This window comes from Schistocerca piceifrons, chromosome 3 (genome assembly GCF_021461385.2).
Source record: "Schistocerca piceifrons isolate TAMUIC-IGC-003096 chromosome 3, iqSchPice1.1, whole genome shotgun sequence".
In the NCBI taxonomy this organism is placed as follows: Eukaryota; Metazoa; Arthropoda; class Insecta; order Orthoptera; family Acrididae; genus Schistocerca; species Schistocerca piceifrons.
This window is the reverse complement of record NC_060140.1, coordinates 716,840,509-716,867,624: the sequence shown is the minus strand read 5'-3', so window position 1 is coordinate 716,867,624 and position 27,116 is coordinate 716,840,509. Positions and strand designations below refer to the sequence as shown.

Genomic DNA, 27,116 nt, shown 5'->3' with positions numbered 1-27,116 from the left:
AAAATTAAATTTATATGGCCTAACTTATACGATAAGAACATCGACAAGCTAAGATATTCTCAACGGGCACTTGCCAAGTAGAAAAATGGGTAATATCAATAAAGTTTATCATTAATCATATTTCCTCCTCTGCAGCTTTCTATCTAATTATTTTTCCAAATACTATTACAAATACTATGACAGCACTTTCATAAAGTTACCATAAGTTTCATTATTCACAAAACTTTCCAGTTTCTCATACTAAATGGCCCTCTCTTCATGATTAGACTGGCAACAATAAGTATTCAATTGAAAATAAACAGTTGCTAAGCAAAGTCAAACAGTACACTACAGTAAATAGGCAACAACCTGCCACAGGCCTCAAGATCAACAAAACAATAATTCACTTTCAGGTAACACTCAGATACAATAATACTAAAGTCATGCATTATATTAACAGTATATATACATACAACGTCCTGCCCCCAGTCTCTTTATTAACAAAGCAGTCTTTTATGGTTCATAAACAGTGACTTAAATTTGGTGGCTTTTTAGGCCTCCTATTTTCTACATCTTTCACTAACCTATTCAGATCTTGCCAACGTTTTGTTTCATCAGGTGGTACTTTTTGTTCCTGTGATTCACACTCCTTCAAAACATCTGTTAAGGCTTGCCCCAGTATAGTATCATCTGGAGGTTCCTGCAAATTATGCCCCTGTGTTACATTACTGAATAATTCCTTCAGTTTTTTCCGTGTTCTACTTTCTGTATCTTGCTTTGGAAAAATGTCCCTAATTTTCTCATATCCTCTTTCAGTAAAAGTATATTCACTTTCATTTACACCTGAAAATTCATCTTCACTGGAGTCATCACTGCTCTCTTCCTTGCATGGGCCAAAGTTACTGAATTTCTTACAACTAATAAAAGAACTATTTACACTATTACACGAGTTGTGCTTTACAGTTTTCACTTTCTTTTCCATTTCAGCTAACTTAGACTCTACACTAGTGTTTACATTCAGTAGCTTAACATCTAGTTCACTCTTTACATCCTCAATTTTGCTTTCAATTTTAGATCTATTATCAGCACAAAATTTCCTAGTTGCTTGTACTTCTGCCTTACCCTTTTTCTCAACATCCTGTGCTGTATTCACAAAGTCCTCACATAACTTCCTTCTCCCCTCAACGCAATTAGTACCCACTTCTTTAAGTTTGTTATCAGTCTCTTCCCTTACTTTTATCATATTATTATCACAGTTCTTTTCTACTTCATTCACATGTTGTTCCCCTTACTTTTATCATATTGTTATCACAGTTCTTTTCTACTTCATTCACATGTTGTTCTAATCCAGACACTTTTTCCTGAATGAGACTAACTTCCTTTCTTCCTTTTTCATGTCATTAGCTAGTATGGTCATTCTGGTACCCATGCTAATCATATCACTCCTCACCTTACCAAGTTCATTTCTAAGTTCACTACTTATATCCTTACCCATATTATTCACAGCCCCCATGATTTGCATGAGCACATCTTGTAAATTATTCTCATTTGACGAAGCCTGTACCTTTTGAGCACCACTATCAGTGTTCTTTTCCTCACTGAAGTCCTTTCCATCAGCATTACTCCCCTCTCTTCCCACTTTGTCTCTAATTTCAGTGGACGAAGCCTTAATTTCCTCGTCCTGAATACCACTTACTTCACTGTCAGTTATGGTCAAATTTAATTCTGACCTATACCCACTGTCGTCTCTTTTCTACTCTCTAAAGTGTCACTCCCTTTCATTCCACTCGCAATGTCACTAATGTTTTCCACTCGCTCAGTCTCTACTACTTTGTTTTCCTCACTTTCCATTTCGACGAAAGTTACAATATATATATATCTCGTACGATACCTTAAGGTTCCAGGTGTCTTCTCCGTCTGTTGTCAGCCGGTGTCTTGTTTATGATGTCTGTGGTCTGCTACTGCTGCTGTTGCTGCAAACTCGCGATCTGTCAAGCTGTTCCCATTCATATTCAGCACCTGCTGTCACTGACCCTGGTCAGCTATGTCCAGCTTGCGTGGATTGGCTGCTGCTTCCATGATGGCCGCCGCTGCTGCAAACTCGTCGCGTTGATTAGCTGCTACTGTTGCGGCTATTCTTAAACTGCGTCGGATGTAGTTATACGTGCACGGTTCTCACTTCTGCCATTGTTGCCACTGATTTCACTCTCACTCAAAGTCTGTCTTCCAAATATAATCTTAAGGCTCATAAGTTTGATATCCTCAGCCAAAGGGGCACCACATGTAACGTGTCATAACATGTCTCCTCACCTGGGGCACCACATGTAACGTGCCGGGTCTGTATCCTCACCTGAGGCACCACATGTAACGTGCCCGGCTGTATCCTCACCCAGGGCACCACATGTAATGTGCCGGGACATGTCCTTTTATTAGTGCCTCTTACTAGTTCACGTCACAACCGGAGGTACCGGTATTGAAACATTTCCTCACCCAGTAGATAGTGCGCAGTATTCTCGACCTACCTTGCTTTATTTATTCAATATTATCTTCCCGGTAACTGCATCCGTCTCACCTAAATCACACTGAAATTAAGAAGCCAGGTTGAGTTTTCCAAAATCCAAAGTCAAGATTGTATTCATTGTTGAACATTTATGTCAACCACAGTGCGATTTATTTGTTATCACTCGCACACACAATATTCATGTGACCAGGCCTCTTACACTTAATCGTTACATTAGGTAGGTCAACAACTTCCAGTCTTTAACAAAGTTCACAATTACAATTACCGAAAAATTAACCAACTTGCCGCACTTTTGCTCCAAGAGAATCTGACCGAGAACTAACTAGAGCTGCACCAGCTCGGACCTTATATAGACGAGCGCTTGAATATTTGACTGTTTCTGTTAATATATTATAGTTTATAATTTCTCAGGGTTAAAATAATCCTTTCTAACTGGTTTTTAAGTTAACTATTGGGTTTTATTATTTAAATAACATGAGTGAGCTGTATCAATTTAAATACGCGGAACTAACTTAGGCATCCACCGTGGGAATTCCCGACTTACAACCACGGCAGCCCTTTTGAACAATAATTTTTACATATTCAAATTTACTTAATTCTTAATTAATGCCCTTACAAAGTTGAGACTGGAGTTATTTTATGTAGAAAAATAAAGGTAGCAAAAGTATCAAAACAGATCTCAGAATTATTTAGTAGTTTGGTCACAATTGGCACTGAAAGTCATACAGGCTACAGATTTTAAGTCTTAATATCTATTTAACTAACAGACTTTAGATTAATTTAAACACTTTGCTGGAATCAATAAAATTTAGGCTTTCTTTTGGATGCAGTCTTATAGCTGAATTTGATCTAGTAGCTCACTCCAATTTTACTTAATATGTATTGCACAATATACGTCATTGTCCATAACTGTTAATAAAACTGATTAGCTCATTACTTTCAGAATAGATATTAGAATGTACTGAAATAATAGATTTTACTAGGGGAATTTTTTAATTAAACTATTTCTGAATTCTGTACTATGAAGCTGATGGCCACAGGATCTGTAGTCGGAATCTGAGTAGTGAAAATAAAAAAAATATAAAAGTTCATTGCTTAATTAAGTTACTGAAAGAGTGTAAAACCAAACCAGGATAGCAGTGGGCAACCCTCCTTCATTACAACTTTATCCAGTAACACATCTCCACTCCAGCAAAAAACTTACAGTGCTAGTGCTTGGAGTTCGTATATTCCCATATGAAGGCACTTTCCCCTATAAACTGTATTTGTGCTGCTGCTTCATCGAAGCTGAGTTCTGGTCAACTTGAGGTGGTGGTGGAGTGTAGTCAATTACTCTGTTTCTCTCATATATTGCTGCATTGCTACAGTAGCCTGGGTTTTTCTTTTTTATCTTTCTATATTGAAAACCTTTAGGATTAATTTTGAATCTCAATAGACCTAATGTTTCTGTGTATTGGTATTAACACTCTGCACCCTAAAGAGAGTAATCAGTCTTTCTTATATGTCATTCTTGTGGTCTTCAGTCCAAAGATTGGTTTTATTCAACTCTAAACCCTAGTCTCCTCATTTCTCTATAATTAACGGTACATACATCATTTTGAGTGTGCTTACTGCAGTCAAGTCTTGCCCTCATTCTTCAGTATTTTACTCCCCCCACATATCTCCACTACCAAATTAACTGTTCCTTGATGTCTCACAGTGTGTCCTATTAGTTTATTCCCTCTTTTGGTAAAGTTTTGCCATGAAGGCTTCTTTTTCACAATTTAGATTTAGTACCTGATCTTGTAACCTTCAACATTCTTCTGCATCACTATATTTCAGTACTTTTTATTCTCTTCTTGTGTGTACAGGTTATCATCCATATTTCACTTTCATATGAGGTTACACTACAGACAAATTATTTTGGACCTGGCTTCCTAACACTTAAATTTACATTCATTGTTAACATATTTCTCTTTTTCAGGAAAACCTTTCTTCCTATTATCTGTCTGTATTTTACACCCTCTTTACTTATGTCACTGTTGTTTTCCTATTGATGTTTATCTCATAACTTCCCTTCAAGACACTAGCCATTCCTTTCAACTAGCCTTTCAAGTCCTTTGCCAACTCTGTCAGAAATACAATATCATTGACAAACCAAAAAATTTCGTTCTTCATCCTGAACTTTAACCATCTCCCAAATTTCTGTTTGACTTCCATTTTTGCTTGCTCCATGTGCAGATTTAATGACATCAGGGAAAATCTGAAAACCTGTCTCACCCCCATCTCATTGACAGCCTCCCTTTCAAGATCCTTGACTGTCATAGCTGCAAGCTGATTTGTGTAAAAGTTGCAAAAACTTTTCATTCCCTACATTATATACTGATAACTTCAGAGTTCAGAGCAACAAGAACTGCTGACTTCAGATATTCTTCAGTTTTATACATTGATTGGACATTTATGTTCTAGGTTCAATAGCTATTCCTTGAAGTGTTTAGCCATGTTGTGGGAAACTGCCAGGCATCAGAACACAGTATCATTGGCTGTAAGGCCAAACCCTCATTCAGCGTGGGTGGACTGGGTATATGAGCCATGTAAGTGGTATAGAATGTTGCTGAGGTAATAGCACTGGACCAACTCCAACTGCAGGTGTGAATGAGTTGGATAGCTATCTTCTCATTTACACTCTTAAATTCCTGTCTGTTAGTACTAATCAGATGCTGGTCATGAGGTGTGGAGAGAAGCCTAGAATGCACTGTTTATAAATTAGGCCATTGTGCCAGACCTTGTTGAAGGGCATTTCAGTATTAAGGAACAGTGGCTTTTGTTGATACTGCTAATTAATGTTGTGATGGGGATTAAAGTAGAGATGTTAGAGCAGATAATGGTTTGTTACCTGAGAAAAATTTTAAGTTTGTCTTTGAATGTATGAAATCTTACAATGGAAAGTCAAAGTCAAGGAGGAATAACAATATGGAAAGGGTAGATTGATAATCACCACACAAAGAAAGCATCAAGCTGCAGACAGGCACAATGAAAAAGAATGACTAAATATTCAGCTTTTTACTGTGTCTTTCAACAGAAGCAAAAAACCTACACATTCACAAAAGCACAACTCATACATACATGCCTGCTGTCATATCCAGATGCTAAGGCCGTCTGAGATGAACAATAACCTACCTGGGGTGCATAGAGGGAGAGTGGAAGACTCATGGAATGGGGAGGTGAAGGGAAAGCAGGGTAGAAATGGAGGTAGATGCTTGCACTGCCTGTGGTAGATGCAGGGACATTGTGGGGACAGGATGAAATTAAGGACTTGCTCCATTACTATACTCCACAAATTAGTATCTTACAGAGTGTGTTTTTCCTGATCCCCTCATATTATCTAAGGTGACTCCAGTCTTCAATTTATTACATTTAGATTGGTACCTGAGCAAGAGGACAGAAATGTAGAGCCCAAAGATTTGAAGGCTTACCCTAACATACTTTGTCATTTATTAATCAAATAACTTACGTCATTACCCAAAACACTCTGAATTTGAAGATGTCAAGAGAGAGGAGTATGGTGATATTTTTACTACATAATTAGATTTTTTCACTTTTATAAGTAATTGATTGATTACGTTTTGTACTGCGGGAAGCAGCGAGTGTCTATGTATGTAAAGGTAGCATGCAGGTGTTCCAGGAAGCATGATTATTGCTTGTGTAATCCCAAAATATTCTAGCACAATGTATATTTGTACATTACATTTTACTTAGACTGAGGAGAATTTGTGTTGGAGTGTATCTTCAGTGCTTTATTTGACTTTAAAAGGATCCACGTTGTCTTTCTGCATTAGAAGCAGTAAATTTCTGTGCATTATAAGTGGTAACAATGAATGTTATTTGAATAATTTTGGATTTGGACATATATTTTCTACATAACCAATGTTTAATGCACATGTGCCAAACAATAAATTCCCTGTTATACATGAAAGCATGTAAGATAATGGTCTTCAGAATGTGAAATATTAGACAAGACTGCACTGCGACACATGTGTTTGTGGTGTTAAAGAAGGGAGACCCTACAGCAAGGAAGGTTGATTAGATTAGAGTAATACTAGTTCCATGGATCATGAATACGATATTTCGTAATGATGTGGAACGAGTCAAATTTTCCAATACATGACATAATTAAGTTAATTTAACAACATACTTAAGTTAATATAACAACTTTTTTATTTTTTTTTATTTTTTTAAATTTTTTTATATATATACACTCCTGGAAATGGAAAAAAGAACACATTGACACCGGTGTGTCAGACCCACCATACTTGCTCCGGACACTGCGAGAGGGCTGTACAAGCAATGATCACACGCACGGCACAGCGGACACACCAGGAGCCGCGGTGTTGGCCGTCGAATGGCGCTAGCTGCGCAGCATTTGTGCACCGCCGCCGTCAGTGTCAGCCAGTTTGCCGTGGCATACGGAGCTCCATCGCAGTCTTTAACGCTGGTAGCATGCCACGACAGCGTGGACGTGAACCGTATGTGCAGTTGACGGACTTTGAGCGAGGGCGTATAGTGGGCATGCGGGAGGCCGGGTGGACGTACCGCCGAATTGCTCAACACGTGGGGCGTGAGGTCTCCACAGTACATCGATGTTGTCGCCAGTGGTTGGCGGAAGGTGCACATGCCCGTTAACCTGGTACCGGACCGCAGCGATGCACGGATGCACGCCAAGACCGTAGGATCCTACGCAGTGCCGTAGGGGACCGCACCGCCACTTCCCAGCAAATTAGGGACACTGTTGCTCCTGGGGTATCGGCGAGGACCATTCGCAACCGTCTCCATGAAGCTGGGCTACGGTCCTGCACACCGTTAGGCCGTCTTCCGCTCACGCCCCAACATCGTGCAGCCCGCCTCCAGTGGTGTCGCGACAGGCGTGAATGGAGGGACGAATGGAGACGTGTCGTCTTCAGCGATGGGAGTCGCTTCTGCCTTGGTGCCAATGATGGTCGTATGCGTGTTTGGCGCCGTGCAGGTGAGCGCCACAATCAGGACTGCATACGACCGAGGCACACAGGGCCAACACCCGGCATCATGGTGTGGGGAGCGATCTCCTACACTGGCCGTACACCACTGGTGATCGTCGAGGGGACACTGAATAGTGCACGGTACATCCAAACCGTCATCGAACCCATCGTTCTACCATTCCTAGACCGGCAAGGGAACTTGCTGTTCCAACAGGACAATGCACGTCCGCATGTATCCCGTGCCACCCAACGTGCTCTAGAAGGTGTAAGTCAACTACCCTGGCCAGCAAGATCTCCGGATCTGTCCCCCATTGAGCATGTTTGGGACTGGATGAAGCGTCGTCTCACGCGGTCTGCACGTCCAGCACGAACGCTGGTCCAACTGAGGAGCCAGGTGGAAATGGCATGGCAAGCCATTCCACAGGACTACATCCAGCATCTCTACGATCGTCTCCATGGGAGAATAGCAGCCTGCATTGCTGCGAAAGGTGGATATACACTATACTAGTGCCGACATTGTGCATGCTCTGTTGCCTGTGTCTATGTGCCTGTGGTTCTGTCAGTGTGATCATGTGATGTATCTGACCCCAGGAATGTGTCAATAAAGTTTCCCCTTCCTGGGACAATGAATTCACGGTGTTCTTATTTCAATTTCCAGGAGTGTATATATATTTTTTTTTTTTAATTTTTTTCTTAATTTATATCTAAAAATTCCTCTATGGAGTAGAAGGAGTTGTCATTCACAAATTCTTTTAACTTCTTCTTAAATACTTGTTGGTTATCTGTCAGACTTTCGATACTATTTGGTAAGTGACCAAAGACTTTAGTGCCAGTATAATTCACCCCTTTCTGTGCCAAAGTTAGATTTAATCTTGATAAAAGTGTCCTGCTCCCTCTGTTTGGCAATGAAGCAATAACTGTCATCTCTCCACCATCAGAGATAAATGAAACTTTAAATTTATTTGTTAACTACTTCAGTTTTGTTGAATAATTAATGAGCTTTATTTTAAGAAACTTTAGACATTGTCCTTGTTATTGTACATATTACCCATTGTATAATTTAATTTTGTAAGGTGTATATTTTTTCTATTCTTTGTATCTTTCATATTTTAGAAGTTTCAACACCAGTATCAAAAGAATATATTGCTACTCACCATATACAGGAGGCACTGAGTAGCAGACGGGCACATTGAAGAAAGGCGAGATATCATTAGCTATTGGACCAAGTCCTTCATCAGACAAGTGTAATGTCCTGCGAATACATAGAAAGATAGATCCCTTATCATTTAGCTACAAAATAGCAGGTCAGCAACTGGAAGCAGTTAATTCCATAAATTATCTGGGAGTATGCATTAGGAGTGATTTAAAATGGAATGATCATATAAAGTTGATCGTTGGTAAAGCAGATGCCAGACTGAGATTCATTGGAAGAATCCTAAGGAAATGCAATCTGAAAACAAAGGATGTAGGTTACAGTACGCTTGTTCGCCCACTGCTTGAATACTGCTCAGCAGTGTGGGATCCATACCAGATAGGGTTGATAGAAGAGATAGAGAAGATCCAACGGAGAGCAGCGCCCTTCGTTACAGGATCATTTAGTAATCGCGAAAGCGTTACGGAGATGATAGATAAATTCCAGTGGAAGACTCTGCAGGAGAGACGCTCAGTAGCTCGGTATGGGCTGTTGTTAAAGTTTCAAGAACATAACTTCACCGAAGAGTCAAGCAGTATATTGCTCCCTCCTACGTATATCTCGCTAAGAGACCATGAGGATAAAATCAGAGAGATTAGAGCCCATACAGAAGCATGCCAACAATCCTTCTTTCCACGAACAATATGAGACTGGAATAGAAGGAAGAACTGATAGAGGTACTCAGGGTACCCTCCGCCACACACCGTCAGGTGGCTTGCGGAGTATGGATGTAGATGTAGACATAGATGCAAAAGTGTATATGTCTTTTGTTTCATCAACAGCTGATGAAGGACTTGGCCCAACAGCAAACGAAATTATTAGTCTTTTTTCAATGAGCCTCACTGTGCCTCCTCTATAAGGTGAGCGGCAGTCTACTGTTTTCATAGTATTGTTATTCCATTCCAGATTTTCCATTATATTTTAGAAATTCTCTTTATTACAGACCTGGAGCTGGGGGAAGGGGGGGGGGGGGGGGGGTGTCCAAGGCATCTAGCCCCAGAAGGCAATTTCAGTGGCACTGGCACTAAATTCATATTCTTGAAGAAAAAACCTTGATTCACAAAGCACCTAACATCCAGCGTACATTGGTCTATTGATTGTTCATATTGTGACAAATCAAGCTGGGATATTCTTATATTCTTCTTTCCCCTCTTGTTTTTCCATCTGCCTCCTTAAGATTCATGTTTTCAATTTTAACTAATTACCATTAACATACATGAATATAATCTGCATTTCCATAAAAGAGAAATATTGGCCCTTAGTTTTAAAGAATATAACACCAGATCTAATTTTGTGCTTTGATTTTCTAATTTATATTGACTATTCATAACTGTATTTTGTTATAGGATGAAATCAGTAATTGTTTCGCAACTTAAATTCTATTGTTGACTTATAAAGAAATATAAATTCGGTACTATTTATAAACATTTGGAGGAAACTAATAGTATTCTTAAAGGATCTATTTGGCTCTATTTGAAAACATGTTAGCAAAGCCAGCTCGTAATGAATTCCAAAGTAATTAACAGTTTTGTCCAAAGTATTGTTTGTATACTTATATTTGTTAAGTTCATGATTTAAACAAATAATTTGGCGTAACTCTTGTAGTGGAAGAAACTGTTAAAAAGATGGAATTTTTCGATGTATTCGGTTAATTTAATGAGTTAAGTCTTAATTGTTATTTCTATAAATTAAACATCAAACAATGTGAAGTTTCAGTACCTATTATTGTGAGGATATATAAGGGCCAATTTTTGGTCCTGAGACAGTCAGTCCATGGCTGAGTTTCAGACAAGGAACCTGTATTGGTTAGACCAACAACAATGCATCCACGAAATAAGTGCAACGCAATTAGGCCATGTGTTAAAACAATGACAGTGTCTGCTCCATATGTACCTTTCTATTCTTCAAGAACTGTGAACTTTGTGGTTAGGTTTTTACTGCTCGTAGATGTTCAATAGTAAACTATTGTAATAGTATGTGGAGGTTTACCTGAAAACTATTAATAAGGCTTATGGAAAGTTAAAACAATAGTGCACTGGCCATATATAACTGTGTAGCATTGGGGGATTGTGAACAGTGAAGGTATACTACTGTGAAATGCAACTGTGCACCTGTTAGCTACATTATTTAAAGTAATATGACGAATCCAAATTTATATAAAAATTTTTTGCTACTACTACTTTTTGTCTCATGATTGAGAAACTGGAGTGTATGAATGAATTGCGAAACTATTTCCCTAACATTAAATGTTTTACTTGTAGTAGGCATAATAGCTATTTGATATTGGTACTTTGTGAATTATATTCAATCATATTATTTATGTAGATGAGGTAGATAAAAATGACCATATGTGTCAAAACAGCATGTGTTACAATTTCTATTTCATTTTATCTAGCAGACAGTGACAAAAAAGGCATAATCAAATCAAGAAACCATACCAGTCTTGGGTGCTATTTGTATTACCAGCTTATTCAGTAGTTTGATATTTCAAGTCGCAAAATCTTTGACAATCTTTAATGAGGTAATAGAGTCTTTTGCAGAAAGGAAAGCACACCATGTAAAGCTGTAGCAAGATTAGGGAGGAAAAGATTCTGTCACAAATAATCCCACTCAGTATTAATTGTATGCGGGGAGAGTGTCAAACCTGCCAACTGGGAGCAGGAGAGGCGGCTTAGGACATTTTAATTTCCACTGTCCTGAATAAAGGTTAGATGGCTTCCATTGCAAAATGTACATGATTGAATTCCACCGAGTGAAATACCGTGATGTGCGATAGAAGAAGGCGGTGTAAAGAGGCATGGCACTGTATTTTGCCACATTTAAGGCCAAATAACATTTCTTACATTTCCTCAAACATATATGTTTTATATATCAAACTCTTCTCTACGAAATTGCTTTTCTTGTGTTGGTGCAACTCCTCTTTAGCTGTCTCCTGTATATTGGCCATTATAGTTCCACGTGTCATTACACCATCTTTCAATCCTAAGTTATGTAAGTAAACTGGGACACTTTCTTTCTTATCCATGGCTTCTGCCCTACAAAGACCTCATGTCATGTTGAACTGAAATCTATTGAGAACTTCATTCTGGGTGAGTGGGTCAACCAGAAAGATAGTTCATTTAGGCTCTCATATTTTGGCTGTCATCCAGAAAACCCTTCCAGTCCATCACATACAGTTTCAGGGATGTTGGCTTTTAACACTAAGATACATATATTATGGAATTTTTGGAAATGGGCCCCTTCCTGAAGTTTCATCATATCTGTGTGGTACTGTTTTCACTGAATGGTGAATCGCATCACTGAATACAACAGCATGCAACCAGTCATCAGTCACTCTCTCATAGTGGTGCAGAAAGTCATTCCCCAGGATGACAACAGGATGACTGCTTCCTCAGTGCTTCCATCTCAAGCTCATACATTTGCCCACCAGTTGCTAACTTGACATAGTACATACCTTCAGTCTTAATTACTTTGGCCCACAGTAGGCTAATATGTCAGTGGTGCAGCATTTTAAGCCCCACTTATCACTAGGGGGCAAGAATTAAACTCACTTCAGCACTCATAAAAGTCAAAATTCCTACTTTCCTCGCTTGTATCTTTCCATACACAATTATGCTTACCACGTTTTGTAACCCACAGAAATTAATGGGGTTGACAGTTCCTACTGGTTGGTGTGGAGGGGTGGCTGTTCCTGTCCTCTATCCATTTCCCTGATTAATTTCCCCTTTGCTTATGTAATTCTGCAATCTGTCATGGCTGTTATTTGCTCTACATGGTGCCTGAGGACATTTAATACCCAAATGTCTAATCTCACTGTAGCTTGGACAGCAAGGAGCCCTGCATCTGTAGGCTGTATGACCTGTCCACCTATAATGTTCACAATTTGTGTCATTTGTAAATACCCAACCCAGACCACTATTGTGTGAACTGCACAAAACAAATCACCCTGCTTCCTCTCACAGGAATGCTAAATGGACTGCTTCATGTAAGTGGGAGATGATGCCACTTTAGCTTCACCGCCAATTTGGGGATTGATACAACAGATAAAAGGCATCCACAGATTCCACATAAGTATGCATGTCACCTTATAACTTCAAACACACCACATTCAATGGAAAGCTGTCTGGCCACAAGGAAATGCGACAGACATCATGAACATTTTTGCAGGAAGGTGCATATGTTTTCAGTACATCCTCCCTGAGAAAGAATGGATGAATGTAACTGCCAGAAATCTGCTCTCAGTAGTGGATTGTGAGGCAACTGTATTGGCTCCAGTTTCTGTAGGGCACTGAGAGGTGGCCTGAACTTATGAATCTGACTTTGGCACAGCATTCACAGCTGGCCAAACTGCTTTTCTGTCTCTATATTTTTAATAGTGATCTTATGTAACTGCTTCTGCAGATCACAAATAAGGTCATATGGTAGGCTGCCTGGTTTTGTGGGCCAATCCACATGCAACATGACAGTACAGCATGATGGACTGTCCACATTTTAATAGCCACTACTCAACATAGCAAGATAGGCTAGCAGTGTCTTGGTGATGGTGACAAGCTAGTCCATTGTCTGGGACTCTGGCATGGTAGGTGCTCCTGCATGGTGCATGTGAGTGTGTCCCCACAAAGTTGGCTGACAAAAGACAGATGCAACCTTAAGGCTGCATAGGAGAATATGGCTCATGTAGGCACCTAGCCACAAAATTATAAGGATTTTGGGCTCAAATGGTGGGTTTTTTTCCCACTTCACTGACACCAGTGAACAGGATGAGAGGAGTCGAGCTCGTGAAATACATTGCCTGGTTTATTGCATTATTAGGGCTACATAGAGCTCTCATTAGGGGTACATAGAGCACACCTAGGAAAGATACCAAGCATTTGGAAGGAACTGTTATTGTTAAAAGAGTTAATGGAAGATGCGTATTGCACATGACTGCAGAGAGAGTGAGCCCATCTGGTCCCAGCACTCTGCTTCTGTCTGTCGAGGCCCCAAGTGATCATTCCCCCACACACTCATTGGTTGAGGGCTCTAGGTGAAAATTTGGTAGGTGTCCATTTGTCAGCAGTCTTCTACCATGGGAACTCTACAAGGCCAGTAGCATGGGCCTGTACTGAGCAATGAGCTGTGGGAGCAGCCTTGCAGTGACCAACAAGTCTTTACCAGAGAAAAGAAAATCTTCCATACCAAAAATTATGTAATTACCTATTCCTGATTCCCTTGAAAAAGTGGCCACCTGCACATAGTGTCAAAATCAGTGACAATGACATTACAGAGAAACAAGTAATAATTTGTATAATAATAGTGGAAATCCCTGGCCGGAGCCATACATAGAATAGGGTAAAGACAACCACTCATCTATATGGAATTGATGCATGGAGCATTGCAACAAATAACAGAAAACAGCATGCAGACTAGCTTTCGAGCACTGACTTTTTTTCCAGCAACATTACACACATTCACACCCACAACCACACAGGCATCCAAATGCGCTCTCCATTAGCCATGGCAGGACTTGATAATGGCTGTACTTTCCCCTTGCCCTCAGCCATTCACAGTACCAGCACAGCAAGAACATGTTGGCTGAAGTTACAAGGCCAGATCACCCAATCACCCAGACTGTTGTCCCTGCAACTACTGAAGAGGCTGCTGCCCCTCTTCAGGAGCCACACATTTGTCTGACCTCTGAACACATGAATTTGAAAGTACCTTTGTCTAATTCACATGTATGGTCTCCTTAATTTCTGGTGCACCATATAGCCCCCTGTTATCTCTACTACATTGGGTAATGATTACTTTTTTTTATCTTGTAAACCTCATGCATAACTTAAATGATGTGGTTTGCATTCTGTTCTCTCAAACCTTGACATGAACTAAGAAGAAAAGTTAGAAGTTGTATTGGAAGCTGTGTGTGTTAATTTATTTAATTTACAACAGAATATTGAATCACTTTTCTGATAATAAACTTTAACAACTTCTCACTTTCATTCTATGAAGCATTCTCTACAAGTAAACAAAATATCATTTGACAAACTGACTTGTCACAGAAATAAAGGAAAGCAACTTGTTGGAATTTTCTGTGACTTTGCCAAAACCATATATTGTGCAAATCATAGAATCTTAATAGTGAAACCAAACTTTATCATATAAAAGGCACACTTCTTGAAGACATATCTTGGCAACAGAAAACAGAGGCTCACATTAACATATAAAATCATGAATATAAAATTATATGCAGTGTGAGGAAACATAAAATGTGGTGTCCTGCTTGGTTTCATACTAGGCCATCCCCTGTTCATGAGCTATATAATTGAGTCAACAAAGGTATTGGGAAACATTAAAAACTGAGGATAAAATTATGGGCATCCAGTTGGATAGCAAATTTAGGTGGCTCCAGCATATGCCTAAATTAACCAAATAGATCATTCCTACTTGCTCCGCTCTTGGAAAGCTCTCTCAATGTGATTTCCTATAGGAGATGTGAAAAGTGTATTTTTCATACTTCCATTTCATAACATCTTTTGGCATAATCTTCACATAATGTGCATCTAGGGTCTATAACCAAAACTCTTGCAGAAGCTCTTCAGAGACACTGAGATTCTTAATCTTATGTGTTAATATATTTACCCCTTAACAGTATTTGTTGGTAATAATAGGAGTGACTTTAGATTTAACAACCACTGCAAGATCATTATCAGATGGTGGGTATTTACAAGAGCTTATTTTTAATTTGTGCATGGTGCAAAATACAGGGCTACTATAAGTGAATCATTTGTTTTTCATAGCTCTGTATTTTCCTTAGTATTACAGGTACAAATATGACTGATGCATGAATTGAGCTGTAACCTCACTAAGTTTGCATTTTGCACTCTACAAATGTTCTATGAGTGCCCCTCTGGTCACAAAGCATACGTTCAAGCAGTAGGCAAATTTGTTCCATACCTTATACAGCAACATCCTACCAATGGTCATCACAGGAGCATTGGTATTTTCTCTGAGCTGATCCAGTTATTTTGGCAGTGGGGTATGCAAACATGGTCCATAATGTACCTCCAAAGGAAAAATTCACAAGGCGTTAGGCCAGGTGACCTGGGGTCAAGGAAACAGAGCCATATAATCTTCATCACTACATCAAATCCAACAATGCAAAAGTTCATTCATAGGTAGTGACATAGATCAATGTTCCAATGAGGACATGCTCCATCTTGTTCGAAGATGGAATTCTCTAATTCAGTAGTCAGTTGTGCAAACAACGACAACTGCAACACATCTGGGGGAGTGGTATTCATCACAGTCCTCTTACAAAAGAAAATGGCCCATACAACTTTGTAACATTGCATAAAAACATTAATCTCTGGCGAATCTCATTCATGTGTACGCAAACTGTTGATACCAATGTACAATGCTTTGTTTATATGCAGATTCTTTTCCATAAATCCTTCAGAATGCATGCTTCACAGTAGCAACAGATAAGCCTCTTGCATAGTCCAAAACATAAAACTCTTTTCTTACTTTGTTGTCATTCTGTCAAGACACTGAACTTGTAACGCTAACTGGTGGGCACAATGCAACCTCAGTGAGTTTACTGTTCTAGCTGTGCATCAGTCACATTTGTTCATGCAATATTTTGGAAACTATACAACTCTGAAAACAAATAAATCATTTATAGTAGACCTGTGTAAGGTCACTGTAAATACTTACCATCTGATGCTTAGCTTGCAGCAGCTCAAAACCTAACCAACAGCCTTCAAACTAATAAATGTAAATATCATGTGACTTGGGCTTCCCGTCAGGTAGACCGTTTGCCGGGTGCAAGTCTTTTGATTTGTCACCAATTTGGCGACTTGTGCATTGATGGGGATGAAATGATGATGATTAGGGCAACACAACACCCAGTCCCTGAGCGGAGAAAATCTCCGACCCAGCCAGGAACTGTACCTGGGCCCCTAGGATTGACATTCCGTCGCGCTGACCACTTAGCTACCGGGGGCGAACTTTAAACTAATAATAATAACAAATAAATTGGTTACAGTTTCCTTATAAACCACACACAATTTTGACGTAATTTCAATGTGGATTTCATGACCCTCCAGATTGAACTCAGTTCCTTATTCATTGTAGGGAGGGGGGGGAGAGGGGGGGGGGGGGGAGGGGTGTTAAACCCTAACGTTCTTGCCTTATTCACAATGACTACTTACTACATAATAACATGAGACACTAAAAATTCAATTAATTACAATTTTTACCGAGAATTTCTTAAAAACTAATCTCAAGAATTTTATTTCTGGTATCATATAAAATGGTTGTTTCAGTAACTAGTCATAAATCTTAACTTTGAAAGTATTACGGAGCAAGAGCCTAACAGATACTGGATGTTTTTTCAAATGTTTTAAACATGTTATTTTATGTGAGTTTGCATTCTTTGTCAGTCTACATCTCAAAATCAAAGTCCATTTTGTGTCTACGTATGTGAAGATGTATATTCTCTCTGGTTTCATACACATTTAAGTTGCTTTAAACTTGAAGCAATGCTGGATAGATGTATAGGTTTGCAACAGCCAGCATTGAGCTCTTTATCAAGAGCTTTTACCTCCCCCCCCCCCCCCCCCCCCCCCCCACCACCACCACCACCACTCGCACCAATGAATAAGAAATTGAGTTCAATCTGGTGAACATTTTTGTTCCAGAATATAAATTTCCATTCTGAACCCTAGACAGGAACACAAAGTCCACATGGAAATTACTTTACTATTGTATGTGGTTTATAAGGAAACTGTAACCAGATTATTTGTTATTATTATTTTTGTTGTCATTGTGGTCTTCAGTCCTGAGACTGGTTTGATGCAGCTCTCCATGCCACTCTATCCTGTGCAAGCCTCTTCATCTCCCAGTACTTACTGCAACCTACATCCTTCTGAATATGCATAGTTTATTCAGCTCTTGGTCTCCTTCTACGATTTTTACCCTCCACGCTGCCCTCCAGTACTAAACTGGTGATCCCTTGATGCCTCAGAACATGTCCTATCAACAGATCCCTTCTTCTAGTCAAGTTGTGCCACAACTCCTCTTCTCCCCAATTCGATTCAATACCTCCTCATTAGTTATGTGATCTACCCATCTAATCTTCAGCATTCTTCTGTAGCACCACATTTCGAAATCTTCTATTCTCTTCTTGTCTAAACTATTTATCGTCCATGTTTCACTTCCATACATGGCTACACTCCACACAAATACTTTCAGAAATGACTTCCTGACACTTAAATCAATACTCGATGTTACCAAATTCCTCTTCTTCAGAAACGCTTTCCTTGCCATTGCCAGTCTACATTTTATATCCTCTCTACTTCGAGCATAATCAGTTATTTTGCTCCCCAAATAGCAAAACAGTTACCATGTAAATGATCCTTTATTTTAAATACATTTGCTGTTTTCAACACCTAGAATGAATAATATAAAATCGCTTTTACTTCTAGTATTATGGTTGTTAAATCTAAAATCACTCCTATTATTACCCACAAATACTGTTAAGGGGTAAATATATTAACACGTAAGATTAAGAATCTCAATGTCTCTGAAGAGGCTTCTGCAAGAGTTTTGATTATAGAGCCTATATTAGATTAGATTTACTTTCATTCCATTTTATCCGTAGTGAGAAGGTCCTCCAGGATGTAAAACATGTCAGAAAAACAACAATACATGACAAATGTTTACAAAATAATATTTACAAAATATTTACAAATAAGCTAATGTACCATTCCACAGGTCCCAAGTGGAATGATCATAATTTTCTAATGAGCACTCTGTGAAAGAGTCATTTTAAAATACTAATGCTCTGAATTTAAAATAAAAAAGTTTTTTATCTATTTATAAGGTAATAAGCATGTAATAAACTACTATAATACTTATTTAAAATGAACACATTACTGCACTTGAAATAGTGCAGAAGTTAGATTGTACTTACACACATGCACACACACACACACACACACACACACACACACACACACACACACACACACAGAGAGAGAGAGAGAGAGAGAGAGAGAGAGAGAGAGAGAGAGAGAGAGACACACAAACACGCACACAAATCAGTTGGTTTTACTGAGAAATTCATCAATGGAGTAGAAGGAGTTGGCCACCAACAAATCCCTTAGACTTCTCTTAAACTGAATTTCATTGGTTGTTAAGCTTTTTATGGCTGCACAGTACAAGAAGATTATGCCAAAAGATGTTTTTGAACGGAAGTATGAAAAGTATACTTTTCACATCTCCTATAGGAAATCACATTGAGAGAGCCTTCCAAGAGTAGATCAAATAGGAATGATCTATTTGGTTAATTTAGGCATATGCTGGAGCCACCTAAATTTGTTATCCAACTGGGTGCCTATAATTGTATCCTCAGTTTTTAATGTTTCCCAATACCTTTGTTGACTCAATTATATAGCTCATGAACACGGCATGGCCTAGTATGAAACCAAGCAAGACACCACATTTTATGTTTCCTCACACTGCATATAATTTTATATTCGTGATGTTATATGTTAATGTGATCCTCTGTTTTCTGTTGCCAAGATATGTCTTCAAGAAGTGTGCCTTTTATATGATAAAGTTTGGTTTCCCTATTAAGATTCTGTGATTTGCACAATAGAAGGCTTTGGCAAGGTCGCAGAAAATTCAAACAAGTTACTTTTTCTTTATTTCTGTGACAAGTCAGTTTGTCAAATGATATTTTGTTTTCTTGTAGAAAATGCTTCATAGAATGAATGTGGAAAGTTGTTAAAAGTTTATTGTTAGAAAAGTGATTCAATATTCTGTTGCAAATTACCTTCTCAAAATATTTTTAGAAAATTGGAAGGTAGGAGAAGGTCTACAATTGCTTGCTTATCTCCATTTTTATAAGAGGATATTACTAGTCCATATTTCGGTGTTTTAAGAATCAAGAATTTTATTCCCCATAGATTATTTTACAATGATATTGGCTTCATCATACAGGATGTACTAGTATATACAGATAATGAAATAAACAAGTGTCAGTACATTATAGAATACATTTCTAGCATGGCAGTGTACCAAATTACACCAGCATGGCTTCTAAAAGTTAATGCAATAAGCTATATTATAATGTAATATAATATACTATTGTATTGTTTATTGTATACATTATGTAATTACACATGAAGTACATCATGTCAAACTGACTGATTGCAATGATAACTCAGGGGAGCTATCATAGAGTTACTGCTGTTTAGTGTCTTATTGATTTCTGTTATCGTTAAACATTTGGGTTAACAAAACCGATGTCTGCTGGTGGAGTCTATAATACCTGCATGAGATATAATAATGTAATGGATCAGTTTGCAGTGGTCTGTCTGTTTGCCTCCTCCCCCCCCCCCCCCCCCCCCCCCCTCTTTCCCCACTGAACTTTGATTTCCACACCTCTATATAAACATAGTCAATGAATCTACTATTAACATAATTGTTACTTGGCTTCCACAACTATCCAGTATTACTATACTCCCAAGGAAGGTAGGTATTTACTGATGAGACCAGCACTGTACCAAAGTGTGATGAATTGTGTGTAAGAGTGAACTGCTTGGGTATTCGTTGTTGTTGTTGTGGTCTTCAGCCCTGAGACTGGTTTGATGCAGCTCTCCATGCCACTCTATCCTGTGCAAGCCTCTCCATCTCCCAGTACTTACTGCTACCTACATCCTTCTGAACCTGCATAGTGTACTCATCTCTTGTCTCCCTCTACGATTTTTACCCTCCACGCTGCCCTCCAATGCTAAATTGGTGATCCCTCGATGCCTCAGAACATGTCCTACCAACAGATCCCTTCTTCTAGTCAAGTTGTGCCACAAACTCCTCTTCTCCCCAATTCGATTCAGTACCTCCTCATTAGTTACATGATCTACCCATCTAATCTTCAGCATTCTTCTGTAGCACCACATTTCGAAATCTTCTATTCTCTTCTTGTCTAAACTATTTATCGTCCATGTTTCACTTCCATACATGGCTACACTCCACACAAATACTTTCAGAAATGACTTCCTGACACTTAAATCAATACTCGATGTTAACAAATTCCTCTTCTTCAGAAACGCTTTCCTTGCCATTGCCAGTCTACATTTTATATCCTCTCTACTTCGACCATCATCAGTTATTTTGCTCCCCAAATAGCAAAACTTCAAGTGTCTCATTTCCTAATCTAATTCCCGCAGCATCACCCGGCTTAATTCGACTACATTCCATTATCCTCATTTTGCTTTTGTTGATGTTCATCTTATACCCTCCTTTCAAGACACTGTCCATTCCGTTCAACTGCTCTTCCAAGTCCTTTGCTGTCTCTGACAGAATTACAATGTCATCGACGAACCTCAAAGTTTTAATTTCTTCTCCATGGATTTTAATACCTACTCCGAACTTTTCTTTTGTTTCCTTAACTGCTTGCTCAATATACAGATTGAATACCATCGGGGAGAGGCTACAACCCTGTCTCACTCCCTTCCCAACCACAGTTTCCCTTTCATGTCCTTCGACTCTTATAACTGCCATCTGGTTTCTGTACAAATTGTAAATAGCCTTTTGCTCCCTGTATTTTACCCCTGCCACCTTCAGAATTTGAAAGAGAGTATTCCAGTCAACATTGTCAAAAGCTTTCTCTAAGTCTACAAATGCCACAAACGTAGGTCAGTATTGCCTCACGTGTTCCAACATTTCTACGGAATCCAAACTGATCTTCCCCAAGGTCGGCTTCTACCAGTTTTTCCATTTGTCTGTAAAGAATTCGCGTCAGTATTTTGCAGCTGTGACTTATTAAACTAATAGTTCGGTAATTTTCACATCTGTCAACACCTGCTTTCTTTGGGATTGGAATTATTATATTCTTCTTGAAGTCTGAGGGACTGTCTCATACAGCTTGCTCACCAGATGGTAGAGTTTTGTCAGGACCGGCTCTCCCAACGCTGTCAGTAGTTCTGATGGAATGTTGTCTACTCCCGGGGCCTTGTCTCGACTTAGGTCTTTCAGTGCTCTGTCAAACTCTTCATGCAGTATCATATCTCCAATTTCATCTTCATCTACCTCCTCTTCCATTTCCATAATATTGTCCTCAAGAACATCGCCCTTGTATAGACCCTCTATACACTCCTTCCACCTTTCTGCTTTCCCTTCTTTGCTTAGAACTGGGTTTACATCTGAGCTCTTGATATTCATATAAGTCTTTCTCTTTTCTCCAAAGGTCTCTTTAATTTTCCTGTAGGCAATATTTATCTTATCCCTAGTGAGATAAGCTTCTACATCCTTGCATTTTTCCTCTAGCCATCCCTGCTTAGCCATTTTGCACTTCCTATCGATCTCATTTTTGAGACATTTGTATTCCTTTTTGCCTGTTTCATTATTTTCTCGTTTCATCAACTAAATTCAATATTTCTTCTGTTACTCAAGAATTTCTACTAGCCCTCGTCTTTTTACCTACTTGATCCTCTGCTGCCTTCACTATTTCATTCCTCAAAGCTACCCATTCTTCTTCTACTGTATTTCTTTCCCCCATTCCTGTCAATTGTTCCCTTATGCTCTCCCTGAAACTCTGTACAACCTCTGGTTCTTTCAGTTTATCCAGGTCCCATCTCCTTAAATTCCCACCTTTTTGCAGTTTCTTCAGTTTTAATCTACAGTTCATAACCAATAAATTGTGGTCAGAGTCCACATCTGCCCCCGGAAATGTTTTACAATTTAAAATCTGGTTCCTAAATCTCTATCTTACCATTATATAATCTATCTGAAACCTTTTAGTATCTCCACGGTTCTTCCATGTATACAATCTTCTTTCATGATTCTTGAATCAAGTGTTAGCTATGATTAAGTTATGCTCAGTGCAAAATTGTACCAGGTGGCTTCCTCTTTCATTTCTTAGCCCCAATCCATATTCACCTACTACGTTTCCTTCTCTTCCTTTTCCTACTGTCGAATTCCGGTCACCCATGACTATTAAATTTTCATCCCCCTTCACTACCTGAGTAATTTCTTTTATCTCATCATACATTTCATCAATTTCTTCATCATCTGCAGAACTTGTTGGTATATAAGCTTGTACTACTGTAGTACGCGTGGGCTTCGTGTCTATCTTGGCCACAATAATGCGTTCACTATGCTGTTTGTAGTAGCTCACCTGCACTCCTATTTTTGTATTCATTATTAAACCTACTCCTGCACTACCCCTATTTGATTTTGTATTTATAGCCCTGTATTCACCTGACCAAAAGTCTTGTTCCTCCTGCCACCGAACTGCACTAATTCCCACTATATCTAACTTTAACCTATCCATTTCCCTTTTTAAATTTTCTAACCTACCTGCCCAATTAAGGGATCTGACATTCCACGCTCCGATCTGTAGAACGCCAGTTTTCTTTCTCCTGATAACGATGTCCTCTTGAGTAGTCCCCACCCGGAGATCCGAATGGGGGACTATTTTACCTCCGGAATATTTTACCCAAGAGTATGCCATCATCGTTTAATCATACAGTAAAGCTGCTTGCCTTTGGGGAAAATTATGGCTGTAGCTTCCCCTTGCTTTCAGCCGTTCACAGTACCAAAGCAGCAAGGCCGTTTTGGTTAGTGTTACAAGGCCAGATCAGTCAATCATCCCGACCGTTGCCCCTGCAACTACTGAAAAGGCTACTGCCCCTCTTCAGGAACCACACATTTGTCTGGCCTCTCAACAGATACCCCTCTGTTGTGGTTGCACCTATGGTATGACTATCTGTATCGTTGAGGCACGCAAGCCTCCCCACCAGCGGCAAAGTCCATGGTTCATGGGGGGGGACTTGGGTATTCAGCACTTGCAAAAAACTAATCAATACTAGTTACCTTACACAGTTAGTATTATTTTTTTCTCAACAGAGTAATAAAAATGTATAGGGAACATTGGTTTCTTTGCTATACAAAAATAATAAACTGACATAAAATTGATAAGGTATATTAGAATGAATTGTTTCATTTTTGCCCTTTAATTGTGTTGCAACCTGTTATTTTGTGTGCAAACAGCATTAATAGTTCAAAAATTTGCTGATGTTGTTCAAGGTACATACTGTAGTTCAAAAAGTCAGGCTCTACACGCCAAGTAGACTAGCAGGTACATAGTAATTGAATTATACAGCCACAGCATTTTCAATTTTCTTTCTTCTGAGTAAGATATTTGTTTACATTTCATTTAAATTCAGAGTGAGCTAAATATCAAAGGCTAATATCATACAAGCATTAATAGTAGCTGATAAATAATGTAGCATACACAGAATAGTTCTGATCACTGCTTTACTATGCTCAGATATTCCTTGAGTCAGTTTTTGTTCGACATTTATTTCATTTCCCTGAAATATTTTGCTTGAGATGTTGATTAAATAAGTCTCTCTCTGTTGCTGTTAGCATATGATTATGTCAAGAGGATACACTCGCATCACTTACAGAAATATTCTAAACTAATTTTTGTTTCAGGTTCATAAGACTGTTATTGATCTATCAGCAGGTGATACTGGAAGTGACTACTGTGAGCCTCCAACTGACATGGATTCTGGTGAGGAAAGCTCACCATGTCACCGATCTAGCAACAAAAACAAAAGCTCTTCAGATATTAAGTGTATGTGTCATTTTCACATGCTTTGGTACATTTTAAATAGTTTAACAAATGCCATTCAGCATCTAAGTACAGTAATAGAGAATTAACCTGCAGTTTTCTCTGATTACAGTTGTCAAATATGGGGAAAGACTTGATATGCCTCCAGAACTAATTGTAACTCCTGCACAGGTATTTTAATTCCTATTCTCTTGTCTAAAATCATGAGGCTGTTGAAACTCATTTACAGTAATATATAATGAAAAGGATAGATTGCTACTCACCATATAGAGATCTTGATTCGCAGACAGGCACAATAAAAAGGCTGCTATACATCTCACACACACACACACACACACACACACACACACACACACACACACACACACACAAGACCACCACTGTCTCTGACCTCTAAAGCCACACACACACCTCAGCTGCCAGAGGCAGTAGTCGTGTGTGTGTGTGTGTGTGTGTGTGTGTGTGTGTGTGTGTGTGTGTGCGTGTGTGCACATGCATGCATGTAAATTTGTGTTTCTACATTAGAAGGAGACCTTTTGGTTGAAAGCTTAAATGTATAGCAGTCATTTTGTTGTGCCTGTCTGCAACTTAGCAACTCCTCTGTATGGTGAATAACAATCTATCCTTTTCATAACATTGTTGTTATTCCATCCTGGATTTTTCATTGTTTGAAACTTATTTACATGTATTTGTAGTTTCAGATAAGTGAGACACCTATGGCCATGGACATCACAGAGAGATTAACTGGTGAGTGAAAACATGGAACACAGTTATAAATACTTTCTCATTTCAAATAAAAATTAGTATTGATAAGTAATCATCCATGAAATATCATTTGGAATCATATAAGTGGAATGAATTGAAACAAATAATAGCCCAAGAAAAGAAACTATGCTGGAGTTCTTCTTTCCATAGTACTTGTTCTATTAAGGGAAACATAAAAGAATATTTTTTATGTTGATGCAGGAAGGAAGTGTTCCAATCATGTTCTCCAAGACCATTCTGATAAAAGATCTGTTGAAAGGATTGCTGTAAAAACAACTGTCAAGATCTCATGATTTTAAATAGTGTGTTGGCTTTGCAATTAATTATGAAATCACATAGATGTAGGACTATTTTTGATTATAAAACATGCCCACATACTATAAACATGCAGAGATATAGGAAATAACCAATTTCCTAATCATATTAGTAAACTTTTCTCATACCACTTCAGCAGTCATCTCATCAGCTGTGTGTCTGACAATACCTGAGACAGAATATACAGTTAAACAGTAATAGATAAAGCACCATAAAACTTTATTTGAATACACAGTTTGATTTATTAGAAAAGGTCTTACAACACATCCATGGTTGGATTATATGTCTCTTTATTGGTGGTTACAATATCTGTGTGTATACAGTGTCTGTATCTTCGCATTACAATGTCCTTCAGGTATGCATGCAAGCCTTCAGGTAGAGACACTGTTCTGACAATTGCAGCTGGGATAAATACTCAAATGGATTTGTATTTTGCGAATTTGGATTGACATGAGCTGTTTGTAACACATGAAAATTTGTGTCAGACCAGGACTCGAATCTGGATTTGCGACTTATCACAAGTGGTCACCTTAACCACTTCAGCTGTCTGAGCTTGCCTCTGGCACCGATCCAAAATTCCATACATCACAGAGTCCACCACCATTATGCTCACACATTTCATGATTTACACACAGGGAAAGACATGTATTCTATCACCAGCAGTGAACATAATGGTGGTAGTGGACTCTGTGACACACAGAAGTTTGGATCAATGCTAGAGGAGTTCCTGGATAGCTGAAGTGGTTAATGTGACAGCTCACAATTAGCAGGAAATCCAGGATTGACTCCTGATCTGGCAGAAAATTTCATATGTCTCAAACAGCTGCTGTGTATCCAGATTCACAAAATGTGAATCCGTTTCATCATATGCCTCTCTAATGACTAGTTTCTAAGCTTTAAAATGTCATCTGTATTCTACAGGCATGGTGAGACTATGTAACCATTTACCTCAAAATACATATGTCATTTCTGTGCTGTCCATCACAGAGGGATGGAACTTGAAACTGATATTTTGTTGTAGTGGAGAATTTTTTACCAGCTCAGAAGCCAAACACATACAGTAAGGTTCTAGTGTGCAGCAAAAATGTATGTTCATGTAGCTGTCCTAGTAACTACTTAAGTGTAGGGATGTGACAGATGATAGTGACAAGGAATGTATAATCTCACAAAATATATTCTTTGTTATCAAGAAGTAAGAAGAAGTTTGAGAAAATACTATCCTGTAATACATGCAATAAATTTGAATGTATGGTCAGTATAGCTAAGTTTACAAAATTGAAAGTCAGTGGAGTATTCCATTACGATTGGTTCCATAAAATCTTTGGCTTCAGCAAGAATTTTTGACTTCTGGAGACATGATGGATTACCATGGACTGTGATGCAAATGCCTAAGGCTATCTGTAAAAGCATTTAGATCATATACTAGCTGTGCTGTAATTTTGGCACAACATTTTATGTGGATGTGACAGGTAACCAGCTGACCACCTAAATGAAAGGCCACTGCCAAATTGTGAGCACTCAGTGGCATACATGGCTGAGCACAACATGCTGATTTCAGTAGCTGCTGCACATCCCATACCATCTGTAGCCTTGCCCCCAACACCAACTTCTCTGAGTTATATAGACAGGAATTGTTTTTACTACAGACCATTCAATCCCATAATTCTCCTGCTCACAATCTCAGCTAGTCCCTGTTCCTCACCAACCTCACACCTCCTCTTCCCTCTT

The 27,116-nt window shown here is 38.8% G+C and overlaps 1 protein-coding gene across 1 annotated transcript in view; it reads left to right on the top strand.

The window, feature by feature from the left end:
- The window catches only part of LOC124788990 (cytosolic carboxypeptidase Nna1), a 580,471-nt gene that overhangs the window by 362,242 nt on the left and 191,113 nt on the right, over nt 1-27,116 (top strand). Inside the window, exons 15-16 of the mRNA XM_047256278.1 lie at nt 24,170-24,311; nt 24,421-24,479. Coding sequence (XP_047112234.1) covers nt 24,170-24,311; nt 24,421-24,479 — 201 coding nt within the window. The remainder of the gene's footprint in view (nt 1-24,169; nt 24,312-24,420; nt 24,480-27,116) is intronic.